Here is a 22500-nt window from a genome sequence, read left to right on the forward strand (position 1 = left end):
AAATGACAGTGATAAGAGGGCCCTTTAATTTATTCACCAGTAATTAAGACTATGCTTTTATTATTTAATCACCAGTAATTAAGACTATGTTTTTATTATTTAATTACCAGTAATTAAGACTATGCTTTTATTATTTAACCACCAGTAATTAAGACTATGCTTTTATTATTTAATCATCAGTAATTAAGACTATGCTTTTATTATTTATTCACCAGTAATTATGGCTATGTTTTTATTATTTAATCACCAATAATATGGCTATACTTTTGTTGTATTCATTAACTAGAGGATTCTGTTTCTGTAGCCTATAGTATACAGCAGGGGTACTCAACTGGCGGACCGCGGTCCGGATCCGGATCCGACAAATTTAGTTGAGTACCCCTGGTATACAGTCACACTTTTCCATCTGGTATGTTATTGACTTCTTAGTACTTTTATGTATTTTCAGCCATGTCCAGTGTTTATGGGGTTGATTACAATCTTAATTATGATCATATATTATCATTTTAATCTTCACTTAGGCCAGTTAATTAATGTGTAACCTGAGCAAAGTGGTTCCCATGTCTACAGGCTTTTACAGATGAACCTGTCCACACCAATTATGTGGACGGATGTGGCAGTGTTCACCAGTAGTGTTCACTAACAGTATTCACCAGCAGTGTTCACTAACAGTATTCACCAGCAGTGTTCACCAACAGTATTCACCAGCAGTGTTCACTAACAGTATTCACCAGCAGTGTTCACTAAAAGTGTTCACCAGCAGTGTTCACTAACAGTATTCACCAGCAGTGTTCACTAACAGTGTTCACCAGCAGTGTTCACTAACAGTATTCACCAGCAGTGTTCACTAACAGTATTCACCAGCAGTGTTACGGGCAGTCATGGCCTGGTGGTAGGGAACTGGTCTTGTGATCGGAGGGTCGTGGGTTTGATTCCCAGACCTGAGGCCATGACTGAGGTGCCCTTGAGCAAGGCACCTAACCCCAACTGCTCCCCGGGCGCCGGGCTAGGGCTGCCCACCGCTCTGGGCACGTGTGATCCACAGCCCCCTAGTAATCACTAGTGTGTGTGTGTGTGTGTGTGTTAACTGCACAGATGGGTTAAAAGCAGAGGACAAATTTCGATTGCAGTGTAAAAAATCACAATTGACAAATATATGGCACATTCACTAGCAGTGTTTACTAGCACTGTTCACTGGCAGTGTTCACTAGCACTGTTCACTGGCAGTGTTCACTAGCACATACGGATTGAGATTTTCAAGCACAACACAGACAAAGCAAGATCAGAAAAGGGAGACTTGGGCAAACACAAAGCAGGCCACTCTAAAACACATTAGACGGGAGGAATAAAGCAAAGGAACACCATCTATCATCAACACTTCTGTTCTTCATGCTTCAACCATCTACATTTGTTCTTGACTCTTTCTACAGTCTGAATGTCCTTTTATATATCACTGAATTCCTTTTTAGCTAAGTGAGTTTCCTCATTTGTTTTAGAAGCAATTAGCTTACCACACTGTCTGAATTTATGTATGTGTATGTTTTTGTTTGTGCTTTGCAATACCTATACACCCTAATCCAAGAGTGAGCGTGTGAGTACGTCCTCGAGGACTCTCGTAACCATCAGAACCTAGGTGCCCTAGGTCAATGTGTTAGCATACCTTCAGAACCTAGGTGCCCTAGGTCAATGTGTTAGCATACCTTCGGAAACTAGGTGCCCTAGGTCAATGTGTTAGTATACCTTCAGAAACTAGGTGCCCTAGGTCAATGTGTTAGCATACTGTACCTTCAGAACCTAGGTGCCCTAGGTCAATGTGTTAGCATACCTTCAGAACCTAGGTGCCCTAGGTCAATGTGTTAGCATACCTTCAGAACCTAGGTGCCCTAGGTCAATGTGTTAGCATACCTTCAGAACCTAGGTGCCCTAGGTCAATGTGTTAGCATACCTTCCCAAATCCGTCAGATACAACACCAAATGAAGTCAGTGTGTGATATAATGTTAGGGTGAGAACGAAGCTATTGCCATGTCTGTTACCTGCTGGGTGTCTCTCTCTGCTTTAGCCAGTCCTGCAGGCCTTGAGGAACACACTGAAGGAGTAATGAGAGTTCCCCTTACATGTGAACCACTTCTCTAACTTGTCCTCTCCTTTCCAGGCTGCATGAACACGCCGTCCTCGTGGGCTGGCATTGCACTCTGGGTCTCTGCAGTATAAGCACTCCTTCCTAGCTGAATAACCTTGGCCAAGTAGCTCTGCTGTGAAGTGACCCCACCATCCCTTTCTGTTTGTTCTGGACACTGTGTGCACACCCCTCCAGTTCACACTCCTCCTCCGTGTGCACACCCCTCGCCTGTGTGCACCCCCCCTCCTGCGTGTCGGACGCTGAAACAATAGTCACTCTGGGCCATTTCCTCTTCTCGTGTCTTTTCCCGAGTCCCCCCCCCCACACACACACACACACATTGACAAACACATACAGTCAAACACACAGACACACTCACATACTAACAAACACACACAGTCAAACACAGACACACTCACCAACACACACACACTGGGAAACATACACATATAATCAACACACACTTCTCCCTCAGATGAGACGTAGGTAAGGCTCACACACTTCTCCCTCAGATGAGTCGTAGGTAAGGCTCACACACTTCTCCCTCAGATGAGTCATAGGTAAGGCTCACACACTTCTCCCTCAGATGAGACGTAGGTAAGGCTCACACACTTCTCCCTCAGATGAGACGTAGGTAAGGCTCACACACTTCTCCCTCAGATGAGTCAAAGGTAAGGCTCACACACTTCTCCCTCAGATGAGTCGTAGGTAAGGCTCACACACTTCTCCCTCAGATGAGTCAAAGGTAAGGCTCACACACTTCTCCCTCAGATGAGTCGTAGGTAAGGCTCACACACTTCTCCCTCAGATGAGACATAGGTAAGGCTCACACACTTCTCCCTCAGATGAGTCGTAGGTAAGGCTCACACACTTCCCAGGACAAACATCTCATAAAGCACAGTCAGTATTCTGTGGGTCAGGCTGCAGTGTAAATCTCTTACCACATTTTTAAATGATACACAGAGAATATTTATTTTTTTGTCTGAGAAGTTAAAAGTTTTTTAAGCTACCAGTGTTGGTGTTAGCTACAAGATGTAGAGACAGTTGATCAATGGCAGAATGGTAGTCAGTAGTTACTTTAAAAACTGTAGTTACAGTCAAACATGTGATGTAACCCCCTTTTGTCTAATCTAGGATGTCCAGCGGTGCCTGACTCTGAGTCTGTGATAAAGGTCTAAAGGTAAAGTGGAGGTGGTGTGTGTAGTGAACACCAGTGACAGTGCTAGACAAACCCATTGTTCTACTATTTCCTGTTGTTTCCATGTCCATATCTGTGTAAGGAGACAGAGGAAGATTAAGAGGAGAGCAGGTTTAACAACTAATGAAAAACTAGAACACTGGTAAAGATTAACACCACTACCACATCACCACTACCACCACATCAACACCACTACCACATGACCACTACCACCACATCAACACCACCATAACACCACTACCACATCACCACTACCACCACATCAACACCACTACCACATCACCACTACCACCACATCAACACCACCATAACACCACTACCACATCACCACTACCACCACATCAACACTACATTACCACTACCACATCACTACTACCACCACATCAACACTACATCACCACTACCACTACATCACTACTACCACCACATCAACACTACATCACCACTACCACATCACTACTACCACCACATCAACACTACATCACCACTACCACTACATCACTACTACCACCACATCAACACTACATCACCACTACCACCACATCAACACTACATCACCACTACCACTACCACATCACTACTACCACCACATCAACACTACATCACCACTACCACCACATCAACACTACAACACCACTACCACATCACTACTACCACCACATCACCACTACCACATCACTACTACCACATCAACACCACCATAACACCACTACCACATCACCACTACAACACAACATCACCACTACCACCACTACAACACCATTACCACATCACCACTACCACCACTACCACATCACTACTACCCCCACATCACCACTACCACCACATCAACACCACCATAACACCATTACCACATCACCACTACAACACCACAACCACCACATCACCACTACCACCACAACACCACTACCACATCACTACTACCACCACTACACCACAACTACATCACCACTACCACCAAAACACCATTACCACCACATCACCACAACTACCACATCACCATTACCACCACAACACCACTACCACAACACCATTAACACCACTACCACCACTACAACACCACTACCACAACACCATTACCACCACAACACCACTACCACAACCACATCACCACTACCACAACACTACTACTACATCACCACTACCACAACACCACTACCACCACAACACCATTACCACCACAACTACCACATCACCATTACCACCACAACACCACTACCACAACACCATTAACACAACACCACTACACCACAACCACTACATCACAACCACCACACCACTACCACATCACCATTACCACCACAACACCACTACTACATCACCACTATGACCACCACATCACCATTACAACACAACTACCACCACACAACAACCACAACACCATTACCACCACTACAACCACAACTACCACAACAGCACTGCAACACCACTACAACTACAACACCACTACAACACTACTGCCACCACCTACACAACTACCACCCCCTCAAATCCCACACATCCTTTCATTCTGGCAAAACAGGAAAAACTCACTGATATATTGGAAAAAAACAAAGAACCAACAAGCTCTAAAACTCTGAAAATTAACCCCTTACACACCTCATGCACACACACACAGTGCTTGCGGAGCTAACCCTAACCCCTCTTCCTGTCTGATCTTTGACAAGGCGGTGGGCGGGGCACAGTGGGCCAATGAGAGAACAGCGCTACACATGCTCCTCCTGCTTTCAATTTTAACAAACTTTATTTAAATATCAACACACTAACATTTACATAAAATCACACAGCAAATACATCCACTGTCTAAACTTGTATAATAAAAGTTATGCTGCTAACAGTGTTTAAATTAACCATTAAAGTTGTAAAGCTGAGCTGAGCAGCAGTGAAGAACAACACTGCAGATACTGAACGAACGTTGGAAACAGAAGCTGTTGCTGTAGCAACAGAACCTAAACCCATCAGGCCAGACAGATGCAGTGGGAACTTATAGTTACTCATACAGCTGGGTGGTGCTGTTGTATGGTGTTGGGGTGGTACAGGGGTGGTGTTGTATGGTGTTGGGGTGGTACAGGGGTGGTGGTGTATGGTGTTGGGGTGGTACAGGGGTGGTGGTGTATGGTGTTGGGGTGGTACAGGGGTGGTGTTGTATGGTGTTGGGGTGGTACAGGGGTGGTGGTGTATGGTGTTGGGGTGGTACAGGGGTGGTGTTGTATGGTGTTGGGGTGGTACAGGGGTGGTGTTGTATGGTGTTGGGGTGGTACAGGGGTGGTGGTGTATGGTGTTGGGGTGGTACAGGGGTGGTGGTGTATGGTGTTGGGTGGTACAGGGGTGGTGTTGTATGGTGTTGGGGTGGTACAGGGGTGGTGGTGTATGGTGTTGGGGTGGTACAGGGGTGGTGGTGTATGGTGTTGGGGTGGTACAGGGGTGGTGTTGTATGGTGTTGGGGTGGTACAGGGGTGGTGGTGTATGGTGTTGGGGTGGTACAGGGGTGGTGTTGGATGGTGTTGGGGTGGTACAGGGGTGGTGTTGTATGGTGTTGGGTGGTACAGGGGTGGTGGTGTATGGTGTTGGGGTGGTACAGGGGTGGTGGTGTATGGTGTTGGGGTGGTACAGGGGTGGTGGTGTATGGTGTTGGGGTGGTACAGGGGTGGTGTTGTATGGTGTTGGGGTGGTACAGGGGTGGTGGTGTATGGTGTTGGGGTGGTACAGGGGTGGTGTTGTATGGTGTTGGGGTGGTACAGGGGTGGTGTTGTATGGTGTTGGGGTGGTACAGGGGTGTTGTTGAATGATCATCTGTGTGTCCTGAAGTGTTTTAAAAGGAGAATAAAAACAGACAAACTCAACATGCTAACGTGTGTGTACACATCTGAGTTCAAGCCAACAACTGTGTGAATAACATGGACCAGACCAGCCTGTGTCTATCCTGTGTGCATCTGAAAATGTACCTGTGTGTGTGTGTGTGCGCATATGTGCTCGTGTGTGTGTGTGCGCATATGTGCTCGTGTGTGTGCGCGCATATGTGCATGTGTGTGTGTATTTCTTCTTTGTGGTTATTATTCTTCTTCGAGCAGCATGAGGGAGAAATCACTCCCTTCCTCCTCCTCCTCTTCCTCACTGGAGGACAGAGGCTTTATCATTTTGTCTCTGCAGGCCAAGATCTCCATATCTGTACCCAGGAAACCACCTTCAACCTCATCTTCATCTTCATACTTAGGAGATGCCTCGTCTTCATCATTAAAGTCATCCTCCCAACTCTCTCTCCGCTCACCCTGCTCCACGTCTCTCTCCACTCTACCCTCTCCCTCTCTTCTGCCTTCTCTCTCTCCTCTTCTGCCCCCTCCTGCTGCTCTGTTCTTCTCTATCTCTTCAGAGTGTGGTCCTAGCTCTGGGGTCATTGGGGTCGTCTCCATGGCGCTCTGGGGCACGGTCTGGTCCTGAGGGTGTGTCTCCGCTGTGTGTGAGATTATCAGGGCAGACGTCATGTCATTCACATACACATGAAGCTTCACTGTCCTATCATACACATCACATGGTACATGTGTGTCAGCCTCTCCTGCTCTCCTCCACTACCTCACACACCTCCCTTTACCTCACTTCTCATACCTCACACCCCTCACTAACTCTACCTCACACACCTCCCCTTACCTCACACCTCCCTTTACCTCGCATTACCTCACCTCTCATTCCTCACACACCTCCCCTTACCTCACCTCTCATACCTCACACACCGCCCCTTACTTCACACTACCTCACCTCTCATACCTCTCACTAACTCTACCTCCCACACCTCTCATTACCTCACACCACCTCACCTCTCATACCTAACACACCCTTCACTAAGAGGATGTATTTGAGTGTGTTTGAGAGGATGTATTTGAGTGTGTGTTTGTATGTGTTTGAGAGGATGTATTTGAATGTGTGTTTGAGAGGATGTATTTGAGTGTGTGTTTGTGAGGATGTATTTGAGTGTGTGTTTGAGAGGATGTATTTGAGTGTGTGTTTGTATGTGTTTGAGAGGATGTATTTGAATGTGTGTTTGAGAGGATGTATTTGAGTGTGTGTTTGTGAGGATGTATTTGAGTGTGTGTTTGAGAGGATGTATTTGAGTGTTTGTGTGTTTGTGAGGATGTATTTGAGTGTGTGTTTGAGAGGATGTATTTAAGTGTGTGTGTGTTTGAGAGGATGTATTTGAGTGTGTGTTTGAGAGGATGTATTTGAGTGTTTGTGTAGTTCCACTGAGGCACAACAGAAAATATTTTACTACTACTCACATTTCCCTTCTCCTCTCTTCAGCCATCTCTCCTGCTTTAGAACCTTTACATGCTGACACACACACACACACACACACACACACACACACACACACACACACACACACACACACACACACACACACACACACACACACGCACACAGACAGTTTTTGTTTAGGTGCAGCAGTTTTGTTCAAATGCCTTATACTGCGTTCAGAGGGGATGTGTCTAACAGTATGTGTAACAGTGTGTGTAACAGTGAGTTTAACAGTGTGTGTAACTGTGTGTAACAGTGAGTTTAACAGTGTGTGTAACAGTGAGTTTAACAGTGTGTGTAACAGTTTAACAGTATGTAAAAGTGAGTGTAACAGTTTGTGTAACAGTGAGTTTGACAGTATGTGTAACAGTGTATGTAACAGTGAGTTTGACAGTGTGTGTAACAGTGTGTGTAACAGTGAGTTTGACAGTGTGTGTAACAGTGAGTTTGACAGTGTGTGTAACAGAGTGTAACAGTATGTGTAACAGTGAGTTTGACAGTGGGTGTAACAGTGAGTTTAACAGTGTGTGTAACTGAGTTTGACAGTGTGTGTAACTGAGTTTAACAGTATGTAACAGTGAGTGTAACAGTTTGTGTAACAGTGAGTTTGACAGTGTGTGTAACAGTGAGTTTGACAGTGTGTGTAACAGTGTGTGTAACAGTGTGTGTAACAGTGAGTGTAACAGTTTGTGTAACAGTGAGTTTGACAGTGTGTGTAACAGTGAGTGTAACAGTATGTGTAACAGTATGTGTAACAGTGAGTTTGACAGTGGGTGTAACAGTGAGTTTAACAGTGTGTGTAACAGTGAGTTTGACAGTGTGTGTAACAGTGTATGTAACAGTGAGTTTGACAGTGTGTGTAACAGTGTGTGTAACAGTGAGTTTGACAGTGTGTGTAACAGTGTATGTAACAGTGAGTTTGACAGTGTGTGTAACAGTGAGTGTAACAGTATGTGTAACAGTGAGTTTGACAGTGGGTGTAACAGTGAGCTTGACAGTGTGTAACAGTGTGTGTAACAGTGAGTGTAACAGTGTGTAACAGTGAGTTTTACAGTGTGTGTAGTCCTGTGTGTAACAGTGTTTGACAGTGTGTGTAACAGTGAGTTCGACAGTGTGTGTAACAGTGAGTATAACAGTGTGACAGTGAGTGTAACAGTGTGTGTAACAGTGCGTTTGACAGTGTAACAGTGTATGTAACTGTGTGTAACAGTGAGTGTAACAGTATGTGTAACAGTGAGTTTGACAGTGTGTGTAACAGTGAGTGTAACAGTGAGCTTGACAGTGTGTGTAACAGTGAGTTTGACAGTGTGTGTAACCCTGTGTGTAACAGTGAGTTTGACAGTGTGTGTAACCGTGTGTGTAACAGTGAGTTTGACAGTGTGTGTAACGGTGAGTTTGACAGTGTGTGTAACAGTGAGTTTGATAGTGAGTTTGACAGTGAGCTTGACAGTGTGTGTAACAGTGAGTTTGACAGTGTGTGTAACAGTGAGTCTGACAGTGTGTGTAACAGTGAGTTTGACAGTGTGTGTAACAGTGAGTTTGACAGTGTGTGTAACAGTGAGTGTAACAGTGTGTGTAACAGTGTGTATAACAGTGAGTTCGACAGTGTGTGTAACAGTGAGTTTGATAGTGAGTTTGACGGTGTGTGTAACAGTGTGTGTAACAGTGAGTTTGATAGTGAGTTTGATAGTGAGTTTGACAGTGTGTGTAACAGTGTGTATCTGACCTTATCACTATAATGTTCTCTGCTCTTCCCTCTCTTTCCACTGAACAGACTCAAAACCTCTGAGGAAGCAAAACAAAAACATCCTCATCCACACACACACACACACACACACACACACACACACACACACACACACACATCCAAATCAAATCAAATTTATTTGTATAGCGCTTTTCACAACACATGTTGTCACAAAGCAGCTTTACAGGATTTACAAGGTTAACAATACTATGGATCCAAATCCCTAATGAGCAAGCCAGAGGCGACAGTGGCAAGGAAAAACTCCCTATGATGGTGGGGAATAGGAAGAAACCTCGGGAGGACCAAGACATCCACACACAGATAGATACACACACACACTCATACACACACCCACACACAGATACACACACACAAACACACACATACACACATCCACACACACACACACACACACACACACGAGAGACACAACCACACACACACACATCCACACACACACATAACCACACACTCACAGATACACACACACACCGAGACACACACACACATACACACATCCACATGTAAATAGTGCTTGTGTATATGCATGTATGTATGTAGTAAATTTTGTTTGTTTGATTGTGCATGAAAGTGCATTTAAGTGTGATTCAAATATGTGTGAACCTGCAATGTCACTGTCCTCTTCTGAACTCTCTCTTTCTGACACATACCGAATCCAGAAACCAAACTTGACTAACCGTCTCTGACAAAGGGAAGAGAGAGAGAGAGAGAGAGAGAGAGAGAGAGAGAGAGAGAGAGAGAGAGAGAGAAAGTGAGGGGGACATTTAACATCCTTTCCTCAAGGCAAAGGGCACTGACTCCCTCTAGTGGTTGGTCTGAGGAACACATGTCTAATTAGATCACTGGGGAATTGTGAAGAGCATGTTTAATTGCACTAAATATAATAGGAGGGTTGTGTATTTTATACGTTAAGTACATTTTGTGTGTGTGTGTGCATTGTGTGTATTTGTAGTATGTTTGGTGTGGTTGTAGTATGCACCTTCAGGGGCAGTTTGAGGGCTTGCTTAGACATGCGGACAGCGTCTTTGAATCTCTTCTTCAACTTCTCGTTCTTCACCGTCTAACACACACACACACACACACACACACAAAATAAAATCACTGTGCTCTGATAACATCACAAATGCCAAAGCTAAAGAATGAGTGTGTATTCAGTGTATACACTGAAGAATGAGTGTGTGTTCAGTGTATACACTGAAGAATGAGTGTGTGTTCAGTGTATACACTGAAGAATGAGTGTGTGTTCAGTGTATACACTGAAGAATGAGTGTGTGTTCAGTGTATACACTGAAGAATGAGTGTGTTTTCAGTGTGAAGTATATACACTGATGAATGAGTGTGTGTTCAGTGTGAAGTGTATACACTGAAGAATGAGTGTGTTTTCAGTGTGAAGTGTATACACTGAAGAATGAGTGTGTGTTCAGTGTGAAGTGTATACACTGAAGAATGAGTGTGTGTTCAGTGTGAAGTGTATACACTGAAGAATGAGTGTGTGTTCAGTGTGAAGTTTGTTCAGTGTAGGGGTGTATTCAACTAAGGAATTTCATAGTCGAATCTGATTCGTCAGCTTTTCCCTTTAGTCGACTAATAATCGAATCAGGTTTATTTTTTTTATTTAGAGCACATTAAACGGGATCCCGTTCTCATTCAGGACTTTTTTCCTCTTCAAAGTAAAAACCTAAAACATTCAGATAAATGAATAAACACGGTAGGTTGGCTTTATTCAGCTTTTATTTATTTACTTATTTCGAGACAAACCGCGACGAGACGCAACGATGACCGAAACGACAAACGGCTGAACTGTTTTTTTCGCCTTACGCGTTTTAAATGGTATGCCATCTTAGTTGTCGTGCGAAATGAAAGACGTTGATGACATAACTTGCACTTTACTTTGTTTGATTCATCTTTATCTTTTTCAAAATACTTTTGAAGTTTTTTAGTAGCCATTATAATCTCAGCAGATGCTGCGTATTCTGTAGCGTGTTCAGCTCCGCTCGTTTGGATTGTGCAACTGCAGGGTGTGATTTATGAATGTGTAGTAAGGAAGATGCCTATTGTTAATGCGCAAACATCATTTAAAAATATTTATTAACAGAAATTAGGATAATTTTATTTGACAAAAGGCTATATATAACGAAAACAAAGACATTTCATGTAACAACTAATGCTTAGCTGCATCCTTGGGCATCCCCATGCAGTTAGAATGGTACATTCGACTATGACGTTCATAGTCGACTAGGGGGTATAGTCGACTATAGTCGAATCAGCGACTATTGCAGGTCACCCCTAGTTCAGTGTGAAGTGTGTTCAGTGTGAAGTGTATACACTGAAGAATGAGTATGTGTTCAGTGTGAAGTGTATACACTGAAGAATCAGTGTGTGTTCAGTGTGAAGTGTGTTCAGTGTGAACTGTATACACTGAAGAATGAGTGTGTTCAGTGTGCAGTGTGTTCAGTGTGAAGTGTGTTCAGTGTGAAGTGTATACACTGAAGAATGAGTGTGAAGTGTGTTGAGTGTGGAGTGTGTTGAGTGTGAAGTGTGTTGAGTGTGAAGTGTGTTGAGTGTGAAGTGTGTTTAGTGTGAAGTGTGTTGAGTGTGAAGTGTGTTGAGTGTGAAGTGTGTTTAGTGTGAAGTGTGTTTAGTGTGAAGTGTGTTCAGTGTGAAGTGTGTTCGGTGTGAAGTGTGTACACTGAAGAATGAGTGTGTTGAGTGTGAAGTGTGTTGAGTGTGAAGTGTGTTGAGTGTGCAGTGTGTTCAGTGTGAAGTGTGTTCAGTGTGAAGTGTGTTGAGTGTGAAGTTTGTTCAGTGTGAAGTGTGTACACTGAAGACATCTTCCTCTGACAGATCAGCGTAACCCTTCACTCTGCTGCAGGGGACCCAGGTGCGGCACACGGGATCCCCAAAATACGTCACATGACACTTGTACTGCAACACACACACACACACACACACACACACACACACACACACACACACACACACACACACACACACCTTCCTAAGCATGCACAAGCAAAGTCACATTCACAAATTTACAGTTAGTAATGTCAGCATTAGCGGTGTGAGTGTGTGTGTGTTTGTGTGTGTGTGCGATTCATACTGGAGTGAGGTCAGTTTTCTTGCGGAACTGCAGGTAGTGGTTTGAGTCTGGGTCTCTTTCTACGACTGCTGGCCACCTGTACACAGAAACACCATCACTGCAACCTTCATGTATCAGTGTATAATCTGACCTCTCCACACCTCTCTACCGTCTGTGTGTAGACTAGATAACACATCTACTGTGTGTGTGTTTACCAGGGATATCCACTCTGGTGGGCCCAGACTAGTGATCCAGGAACCAGGTTGTAAAAGGTGTTTTCCTCGTCATCGCCACTGAAGGTCTCCTCTGGGGCTAAACAACTACTGAACACAGGGTCTGTATCTCGCACAAACAACATGGACTTTTACTGAGGGCAAAAATGCATGTGAAGTAAATGTGTAAATGTGTGTATGTACATGTAATGTGTAAATGTGTGTATGTACATGTAATGTGTAAATGTGAGTATGTACGTGTAATGTGTAAATGTGAGTATGTACATGTAATGTGTAAATGTGAGTATGTACGTGTAATGTGTATATGTACGTGTAATGTGTAAATGTGTGTATGAACATGTAATGTGTAAATGTGTGTATGTACGTGTAATGTGTAAATGTGTGTATATACATCTAATGTGTAAATGTGTGTATGCACATGTGTGTGAATGTGTGTATGTACGTGTAATGTGTAAATGTGTGTATGTACGTGTAATGTGTAAATGTTTGTGTATGTACATGTAATGTGTAAATGTGTGTATGTACGTGTAATGTGTAAATGTGTGTATGTACATGTAATGTGTAAATGTGTGTATGTACGTGTAATGTGTAAATGTGTGTGTATGTGTAATGTGTGAATGTGTGTATGTATGTGTGATGTGTGAATGTGTGTATGCACATGTAATGTGTAAATGTGTGTATGTACGTGTAATGTGTAAGTTGTGTATGTACGTGTAATGTGTAAATGTGTGTATGCACATTTATTGTGTAAATGTGTGTATGCACATGTAATGTGTGTATGTACATGTAATGTATAAATGTGTGTATGCACATGTAATGTGTGAATGTGTGTATGTACATGTAATGTATAAATGTGAGTATGTACGTGTAATGTGTAAATGTACGTGTAATGTGTAAATGTGTGTATGACCATGTAATGTGTAAATGTGTGTATGTACGTGTAATGTGTAAATGTGTGTATGTACGTGTAATGTGTAAATGTGTGTATGTACATGTAATGTGTAAATGTGAGTATGTACGTGTAATGTGTAAATGTGAGTATGTACATGTAATGTGTAAATGTGAGTATGTACATGTAATGTGTATATGTACGTGTAATGTGTAAATGTGTGTATGAACATGTAATGTGTAAATGTGTGTATGTACGTGTAATGTGTAAATGTGTGTATATACATCTAATGTGTGAATGTGTGTATGCACATGTGTGTGAATGTGTGTATGTACGTGTAATGTGTGAATGTGTGTATGCACATGTAATGTGTGAATGTGTGTATGTACGTGTAATGTGTAAATGTGTGTATGTACGTGTAATGTGTAAATGTTTGTGTATGTACATGTAATGTGTAAATGTGTGTATGTACGTGTAATGTGTAAATGTGTGTATGTACATGTAATGTGTAAATGTGTGTATGTACGTGTAATGTGTAAATGTGTGTGTATGTGTAATGTGTGAATGTGTGTATGTATGTGTAATGTGTGAATGTGTGTATGCACATGTAATGTGTAAATGTGTGTATGTACGTGTAATGTGTAAGTTGTGTATGTACGTGTAATGTGTAAATGTGTGTATGCACATTTATTGTGTAAATGTGTGTATGCACATGTAATGTGTGAATGTGTGTATGTACATGTAATGTATAAATGTGTGTATGCACATGTAATGTGTGAATGTGTGTATGTACATGTAATGTATAAATGTGTGTATGCACATGTAATGTGTAAATGTGTGTATGCACATGTAATGTGTGAATGTGTGTATGTACGTGTAATGTGTATATGCACATGTAATGTTTACATGTGTGTATGTACGTGTAATGTGTAAATGTGTGTATGTACGTGTAATGTGTAAATGTGTGTATGTACGTGTATTGTGTAAGTTGTGTATGTACGTGTAATGTGTAAATGTGTGTATGCACATTTAATGTGTAAATGTGTGTATGCACATGTAATGTGTGAATGTGTGTATGTACATGTAATGTATAAATGTGTGTATGCACATGTAATGTGTGAATGTGTGTATGTACATGTAATGTATAAATGTGTGTATGCACATGTAATGTGTAAATGTGTGTATGCACATGTAATGTGTGAATGTGTGTGTGTACGTGTAATGTGTATATGCACATGTAATGTTTACATGTGTGTATGTACATGTAATGTTTACATGTGTGTATGTACGTGTAATGTGTAAATGTGTGTATGTACGTGTAATGTGTAAATGTGTGTATGTACGTGTAATGTGTATATGCACATGTAATGTTTACATGTGTGTATGTACGTGTAATGTGTAAATGTGTGTATGTACGTGTAATATGTAAATGTGTGTATGTACATGTAATGTGTAAATGTGTGTATGCACATGTAATGTGTAAATGTGTGTATGTACGTGTAATGTGTAAATGTGTGTATGTACATGTAATGTGTGAATGTGTGTATGTACATGTAATGTGTAAATGTGTGTATGTACGTGTAATGTGTAAATGTGTGTATGTACGTGTAATGTGTAAATGTGTGTATGTACCTGAGTTTTGCTCACAGATCCAGTCATCAGGCAGAACTGAAGGATCGACGTCCTCATTCAGTCTTCTCCACTTACCACAATCAGCCCTGCTACACTGTACCCACAACACATCTACACACACACACACACACACACACACACACACACACACACACACACAAACAATCAGCCCTGCTACACTGTACCCACAACACATCTACAAACACACACACATACACACACAAACAATCAGCCCTGCTACACTGTACCCACAACACATCTACACACACACACACACACACACACACACACACACACACACACAAACACACAATCAGCCCTGCTACACTGTACCCACAACACATCTACACACACACACACACACACACACACACACACACACAAACAATCAGCCCTGCTACACTGTACCCACAACACATCTACACACACACACACACACACACACAAACAATCAGCCCTGCTACACTGTACCCACAACACATCTACAAACACACACACATAAACAATCAGCCCTGCTACACTGTACCCACAACACATCTACACACACACACACACACACACACACACACACACACACACACACACACACACACACACACACACACACACACACACAATCAGCCCTGCTACACTGTACCCACAACACATCCACACACACACACACACACACACACAATCAGCCCTGCTACACTGTACCCACAACACATCCACACACACACACACACACACACACACACACACACACACACACACACACACAATCAGCCCTGCTACACTGTACCCACAACACATCTACACACACACACACACACACACACACACACACACACACACACACACACACACACAAACAATCAGCCCTGCTACACTGTACCCACAACACATCTACACACACACACACACACACAAACAATCAGCCCTGCTACACTGTACCCACAACACATCTACACACACACACACACACACACACACACACACACAAACAATCAGCCCTGCTACACTGTACCCACAACACATCTACACACACACACACAAACAATCAGCCCTGCTACACTGTACCCACAACACATCTACACACACACACACACACACACACACACACTGTGATCCTATTTTGAGGCCTGCTAATCACAGCCAGTGAAAAAGGTCATGAGGTCAGGGCAGTGGGAAGGTCACAGGTCAGAGGTGAGTGTGTAAGTACCGTGCAAGTCTGTGCAAAGAAGCAGTCACACAGGCTGACGCTGGCAGTCACACATAAGTGTGTGTGTGACGGGTGTGTGTGTGACGAGTTTGTGTGTGATAAATGTGCGTGTGTGTGTGTGTGTGTGACGAGTGTGTGTCACAGCGGTAGTTAAGGCCCTCACATTGTTGGTCATTCCTCTCCTCCCTGAGCAGTGTTTCTTCCTGCCTCCCCCTCTCTCTCTCTCTTTCACTCTCTCTCTTCCATGTGCTGCGGAGCAACTGAACCGTGCCGCACTCCTCCGTCCCCTCCGTCTCTCCCGCTCTGCAACGTTCAGCACAGTGACAAATCCTCATGATAATGGTGAAGGTATGCCAGACAGACCCACACTGACCTACACCACCAACACTGACCCACACCACCTACACCACCCACACTGACCCACAACACCTACACCACCCACACTGACCCACAACACCTACACCACCCACACTGACCCACAACACCTACACCACCCACACTGACCCACAACACCTACACCACCCACACTGACCCACAACACCTACACCACCCACACTGACCCACAACACCTACACCACCCACACTGACCCACAACACCTACACCACCCACACTGACCCACGACACCTACACCACCCACACTGACCCACAACACCTACACCACCCACGCTGACCCACACTGACCCACAACACCTACACCACCCACGCTGACCCACACTGACACACACCACCCACACTGACCCACAACACCTACACCACCCACACTGACCCACAACACCTACACCACCTACCCCACACCATCACATCACCCACACTGACCCACACCTTCCACACCACCTACACTGACCCACACCACCCACACTGACCCACACCACCCACATCACTTACACAGGCTCATGCAGGGAAGAGAGTGTTACAGTAGTGGATCTCAACAGGGCCAAGAATGAGACAGTGTGTGTGTGTGTGTGTGTGTGTGTGTGTGTGTGTGTGTGTGTGTGTGTGTGTGTGTGTGTGTGTGTGGGAGTTATACCTGCATGTGTCCTGTTCTAAACTGGCTTGCAGTAATTCCACCTCGGTTAGCATAGTCTTGGCATCCTCTAAACACACACACACACACACACACACACACACACACACACACACACTAGGTTGAAGCATATGAATGAAGTGTGAAAACCTGAGATATAAAGGAGGAGTAAGCACATGAGGGAGAGAGAGAAGTGTCTGAATGTTGTTCACTCACTCATGAGATCTAGGGTGGAACACTCCAACACACTCTCAAATATCTCATCATACTGCGCGTCTGTCAACAGCTGGGCCTGAACACACATACACACACACACACACACACACACACACACACACACACACACACGGCAACTCTGACTACAACACAGAGAAATATATTTTTAGTAGAAAGATCTGGTTTAATTTAGTGGTGTGTTATAATGCTGGTGTGTTATAATGCGGTGTGTGTTATAATGTGGTGTGTTATAGCGGGTGTGTTATAATGCGTAATGTTGTTTTACCTTGCCTCTCTTCTCTCTCTCTCTGGTTCTCTCTGTATCCGGACCTTTCTGTTTCATTTTCGCCCTGTGTTCATCCATCTGCACTCCCTCTATCTTCCCTCTGTTGCCACACCTGGTCTTCTCTGATTTTGCCCTCTTTCCTCCTGTGGGTGCTCCATCGTGAGGGTTCAATGTTTGCTCTTTACCTCTTTTCTTTGTCTCCTGTCCCGCATCTGTCCCGTCAGCCAGCATGCCTTTCTTCCTCCACAAAGGTCGGGTCACCTCTTCTTTCTGACACTGTATCACGAGTCCCATGTTTCCCAGTGAAATCTCTCCTGTATTCCTCACTCCTGGTGCTAGGACACTACTCAGCTTGGCCCCCACCTGGTCCACGGTTGCACCTGGTCGTCCAGTTCTCTTTCTGCTCACCTCTCTCTTGTCATCCTCCTTTACCTTGTTCGCACCTGTCTTACCTGCTCGCGCTATGGGGGGAGCAAACTTAGGCTTTTCCTTTGGAACTGTGAAACATAAGCACATACACACAGCCCAAATATGTAATAAATTAGTACATATTGAATGTATATTATCTACGTACATCTAAATTATAACGTATTACAAAATATATACGTGATACATGTGTAAATTAGTTCAATATTTCTTAAGCACTGAGAACAAATCAATACAGATGGAATTCAAAATCTTTTCAGCGCTAGCGCTAACGCTAACCCTATGGAAATATTTAGCTAGTCATCTAAATTAGCTAGCTAGCGATTTTTTTGTCTAGATTATCTTATAGTTTACAGACTAGTTCCAATCTAAACTTGAAACTTCTCACCGGTCTTTGCGTCCATTCTTTCAACCGTGAGTTATATTTGAATGCGTAACGTAAATAAATGTGTTTGTTGTGAACGAATTTGAAATAGACGTTGTTCAGTTTTACTTCAAACTTCCTTCAAAGATCTCTTAAACATTTCCCGCTCCACAGAAGCTAACGGGCTAGCGTCGCGCGCGCGTTCATTTTACCGCCACCAGCTCAAAGTTGAAGCGAAGGGTTTCAGCTCAGTTAAACACAGCGAAGGGTTTCAGCTCATTTAAATACAGTGAAGGGTTTCAGCTCAAAGATAAACACAGTGAAGGGTTTCAGCTCAAAGATAAACACAGTGAAGGGTTTCAGTTCAGTTAAACATAGTGAAGGGTTTCAGTTCAGTTAAATACTGTAAAGGGTTTCAGATCAAAGATAAATACAGTGAGGGGTTTCAGCTCAGTTAAACACAGCGAAGGGTTTCAGCTCAGTTAAACACAACGAAGGGTTTCAGCTCAGTTAAACACAGCGAAGGGTTTCAGCTCAGTTAAATACAGTGAATGGTTTCAGTTCAGTTAAATACAGTGAAGGGTTTCAGTTCAGTTAAATACTGTAAAGGGTTTCAGCTCAAAGATAAATATACAGTGAAGGGTTTCAGCTCAGTTACAGTGAAGGGTTTCAGTTCAGTTAAATACCGTGAAGGGTTTCAGCTCAAAGATACAGTGAAGGGTTTCAGCTCAAAGATAAACACAGTGAAGGGGTTCAAGCAGCATATCGTGTTTATCGCAGTATTGATATACATCTGATAAAGATTAAGTGCAGAAACTGCTGTGTGATTTAGCTGTAGGCTATAGGAGACATTTTATTAACGTAACTTACTGTATCTTATACGTGTATGGGCGAGTGCATTGGTGTAGGGAAATGTTTTTATTTTCAACCAAATATAGCAAAAGTCTGTTTTCAATTGTTTTTGTATTACATTTTGCAAACTACCAAGGAAGAGAAATGATTCAGGTTGCAACTACATTTCCCATGAGCTTTTGCGTGCGACACGAAATGGGGAGTAGTGGCTAGGGCGGGGGAGTGTGTTGTGCTTGAAAAAACCTTGCTGTCGACATAAACACAATAATACTCATATAACTTTAATAAAGTCAGTTTCATGTAATTGTTTGTGACAGATGTGCTGATATTTACCAGCTTGTTGTCAGCTATGATACCCGAGAGAGTTGAACAGAAAGGTTGTTTACACGGGATATTGGTGCCCACGTCGGATTCCTGATCTTTTGGGGAGCAACAGTACAATTTAAACTTCAAGGTCTTAATCGCTAGCATCATCGTAACTCTTAATTACACGGAAACCGTATTTCCTGTATGTTGTTTCAATCCAGTGGGCTGTGTCGATCGTGTAAATGAAACACGAGAAGCTCGGCAACATTTCAGGCAGAAAAGTGGCCACCTATATCTCTAGAGGGCAGGTCCTGTTGGCGCATGCCTTCGTTTTAAGCCATTTTATTGGTTGCTACAAGAAGGGCAGCTTGGATTCGCGGTTTTTATTGGTCAACATGGCTGTCAGTCAGTCTTTCCGAAAGGCTATGGAGGAATATAAGCGTGAGGGTATGCGCTGGCTGTGAGATACAGAAGCTTGAAGCTTTTCTCGTTGATTTTTTTTGCAGACTTGTAGAGAAACCTCTTTGCATCCACGCACACGCCATTTCGAGTTAAGCGTGATTTTAGAATTTCGTGTTTAAAATCGACTTTTTGCAAGGGCATCATCGATCTAGATGTTTATAAAAGTACTTAGTGCAATTTTTCTTTGGGGTTAAGGGGTCACAGGATACAAGTCCGGCACGGTAAATAACCTGACTGGGGCAGATCTGTGGGTGTTTTTCCTCTTTTTGCAGAGAAGGCAGTTACTCGTGGGAGGGAAGCTTTAAGTCACAGCTCAGCAAAGTCAAGAAGGCGGAGAAACTCGACTGTGTGTGTGTGTGTGTGTGGGAGGGGTCTGTCTGTCCTGCTGGTGCGCCTACATTTCGCGTCCTATACTTTAGGGTATTACTAATTAGCTGTTTTTTTTAAAGGGTGGGTTTATTGAAACAACTTTTAGATGTAGCCTTGGCAGTTGGACAGAGTGGAGCACGTCCTAGTTCATGTTAAGAAACTTCAGTGCAGTCTGACGGGTTTGGTGATGATCAGTGTAGATAAAGCACTGTAAAACCGACCGCTGTAGTGACTAGTGAGCAGATAAGTTTGTTAAATTAAGTCTTCAGCACAGCACATGAGACTGTAAGTTAATGAAAGTCCTTTTGATGAATTTTCACATAATGAAGTTAATGTTGTGTTGATGTTGCGTTTCTCTTTCTCAGCGCACTGCAAGGCCCTATGGAACATGATTGAGATGTCCATAGAAACAGACACTGTTCTAACAGAAGATGGAGTGGGGGCCATTTTAACCCAGAATGCAGTGGGGTGCAGTAAGTTGCCCAGCCCCCTCCCCAGTGTGTGTCCTTTCACTGTGGACGAGGTGCTGGAGGATGTCCCCGCGGGGGCGGGGCCGGAGGACGTCCAGGGGGTTGGGAAGGCCTTGCGTCAGAGGAACGGCGTGCCGGCCGCAGCCACTGGGGGGCAGCAGCCTCTGAAAGTGGGTAAGCGGAGATACAGCAGCAACGTGGCGTCCGGCGTCAAACACGGCGGCCAGGGTAAACGTCGGCGCCGGGCCGCCTCGGAGTCTGAGCCCGTCCTGCCGACCGACTTCCTGCTGGGCGGGAACATCTTCGACCCGCTGAACCTCAACAGCCTGCTGGACGAGGAGGTGAGCCGGGTGCTGAACGCGGAGACGCCCAAGTCCTCACCGCTGCCCACCAAGAGCAGAGAACCCGTGGAGATACTCATCCCTCGAGACATCACCGACCCCCTCAACCTCAGTGGGAGGGGTGGACACGCCCACAAAGGCGTGCTGGCCACGCCCATAAAGAGCGGCAGCAGGCGGCGTCATAGAAACCGACACCATGCGGGGGTGAACGCTGGGGTCTCCGGCCAGCCGGACCCTGCTGACCCAGAAAGGTCAAAGGACACGAGAGAAGAAGGCACGAAGCCGTTGTTTCCAGCGCTGCATGCAGACGTGCCAGCAGGTGCAGTATCGGAGGTGTCCAGTGGGGGCGCCGTGCTGCTGGGTCTGCAGACGGTGGAGGAGTCGCCACGCCCCTATGAGCTCAACACATCCATCAACTGCAGGGACGAGGTGGTCCCGCCCCTTCTGCCCCCGCGCACAAGCACCTCCGCCAACTCCGCCCACAGTCAGACACACACAGGAAGTAGTCACGTCGCAAACTCCGTATCCAAGCACCGAAAACGACGACGCACCGTTAGCCGTTCAGATCGCCTGTCGATTACTCCGACTCCTAGCAACAAGCAGACCAGCTTGGACCGGAGGCGGAGTCAGACTTTCCACACACCTATTGTAGGCGGAGCCACAGGAAGCCACTGCACAGGAACTCGGACACCACAATATCACAAACCACATCGCAAGTTCCAGTATGGGACCTACAGCCATTACTATGGTTACCAGACACCAGGACTTGACACAGACCCACGTCTGGCGTTTTTTAAACCCGAATGGTTCAGAGGGAAAAAAGTCCTAGACGTTGGCTGCAACACGGGTCACGTGACCCTCGCCATCGCCAAGAACTGGAGCCCCGCCCACATCCTGGGCCTGGACATCGACGGCAGGCTGGTGCACGCAGCACGGCAGAATCTGCGCCACTTCCTGTCTGAGCTGCAGAGAC

General features: G+C 44.4%; 3 protein-coding genes across 8 annotated transcripts in view; 1 reads left to right on the plus strand and 2 right to left on the minus strand.

The window, feature by feature from the left end:
• LOC143486808 (phosphatidylinositol 4,5-bisphosphate 3-kinase catalytic subunit alpha isoform-like) overlaps positions 1–2395 on the minus strand; it is a 25504-nt gene extending 23109 nt beyond the window's left edge. Inside the window, exon 1 of the mRNA XM_076986253.1 lies at positions 2035–2395. The gene's annotated coding sequence lies outside the window, so the exon portion shown is untranslated. The remainder of the gene's footprint in view (positions 1–2034) is intronic.
• Positions 2396–5038: 2643 nt separating this feature from the next.
• On the minus strand, positions 5039–20168 carry LOC143486810 (uncharacterized). 3 transcript variants are annotated; one of them, XM_076986261.1, is made up of 14 exons: positions 19913–20168; positions 17938–18434; positions 17652–17727; positions 17439–17505; positions 16574–16713; positions 15210–15320; positions 12671–12791; positions 12477–12552; positions 12197–12301; positions 10356–10436; positions 9980–10058; positions 9335–9393; positions 7590–7641; positions 5039–6769 (listed from the first exon to the last, which is right to left on the minus strand). In XM_076986261.1, the coding sequence occupies exons 2-14, from the start codon at positions 18229–18231 to the stop codon at positions 6372–6374; spliced, it is 1659 nt and encodes a 552-aa protein (XP_076842376.1). In that variant the 5' UTR covers positions 18232–18434; positions 19913–20168; the 3' UTR covers positions 5039–6371. The 3 variants fall into 3 exon arrangements, with proteins under 3 accessions (XP_076842376.1, XP_076842375.1, XP_076842374.1); XM_076986260.1 differs by lacking the exon at positions 19913–20168 and adding an exon at positions 18752–19386 and having other exon boundaries at positions 7590–7632; XM_076986259.1 differs by lacking the exon at positions 19913–20168 and adding an exon at positions 18752–19341 and having other exon boundaries at positions 5040–6769.
• Positions 20169–20265: 97 nt separating this feature from the next.
• Positions 20266–22500, plus strand: part of LOC143486809 (7SK snRNA methylphosphate capping enzyme-like) — a 6304-nt gene continuing 4069 nt past the window's right edge. The window contains exons 1-2 of one of the 4 annotated variants that reach the window (XM_076986255.1): positions 20266–20332; positions 21082–22500. The exon at positions 21082–22500 is cut by the window's right edge and continues 302 nt beyond it. In XM_076986255.1, coding sequence (XP_076842370.1) covers positions 20281–20332; positions 21082–22500 — 1471 coding nt within the window. In that variant the 5' untranslated portion in view covers positions 20266–20280. Of the gene's footprint in view, positions 21002–21081 lie in introns of all 4 variants that reach the window. The other 3 variants (XM_076986258.1, XM_076986257.1, XM_076986256.1) reach the window with 3 other exon arrangements.

The sequence above is a fragment of the Brachyhypopomus gauderio genome, unplaced genomic scaffold, assembly GCF_052324685.1.
Source record: "Brachyhypopomus gauderio isolate BG-103 unplaced genomic scaffold, BGAUD_0.2 sc45, whole genome shotgun sequence".
Classification (NCBI taxonomy): Eukaryota; Metazoa; Chordata; class Actinopteri; order Gymnotiformes; family Hypopomidae; genus Brachyhypopomus; species Brachyhypopomus gauderio.

Excerpts from the sequence above, each read along its gene's own strand:
- LOC143486810 (XM_076986259.1), bottom strand. Across the intron at positions 15,321-16,573 it reads GGAGAGGAATGACCAACAAT|ATGTGTTGTGGGTACAGTGT; the intron begins GTGAGGGCCTTA and ends GTGTGTGTGTAG. Across the intron at positions 9,394-9,979 it reads AGAGGACAGTGACATTGCAG|AGGTTTTGAGTCTGTTCAGT; the intron begins GTTCACACATAT and ends TTGCTTCCTCAG.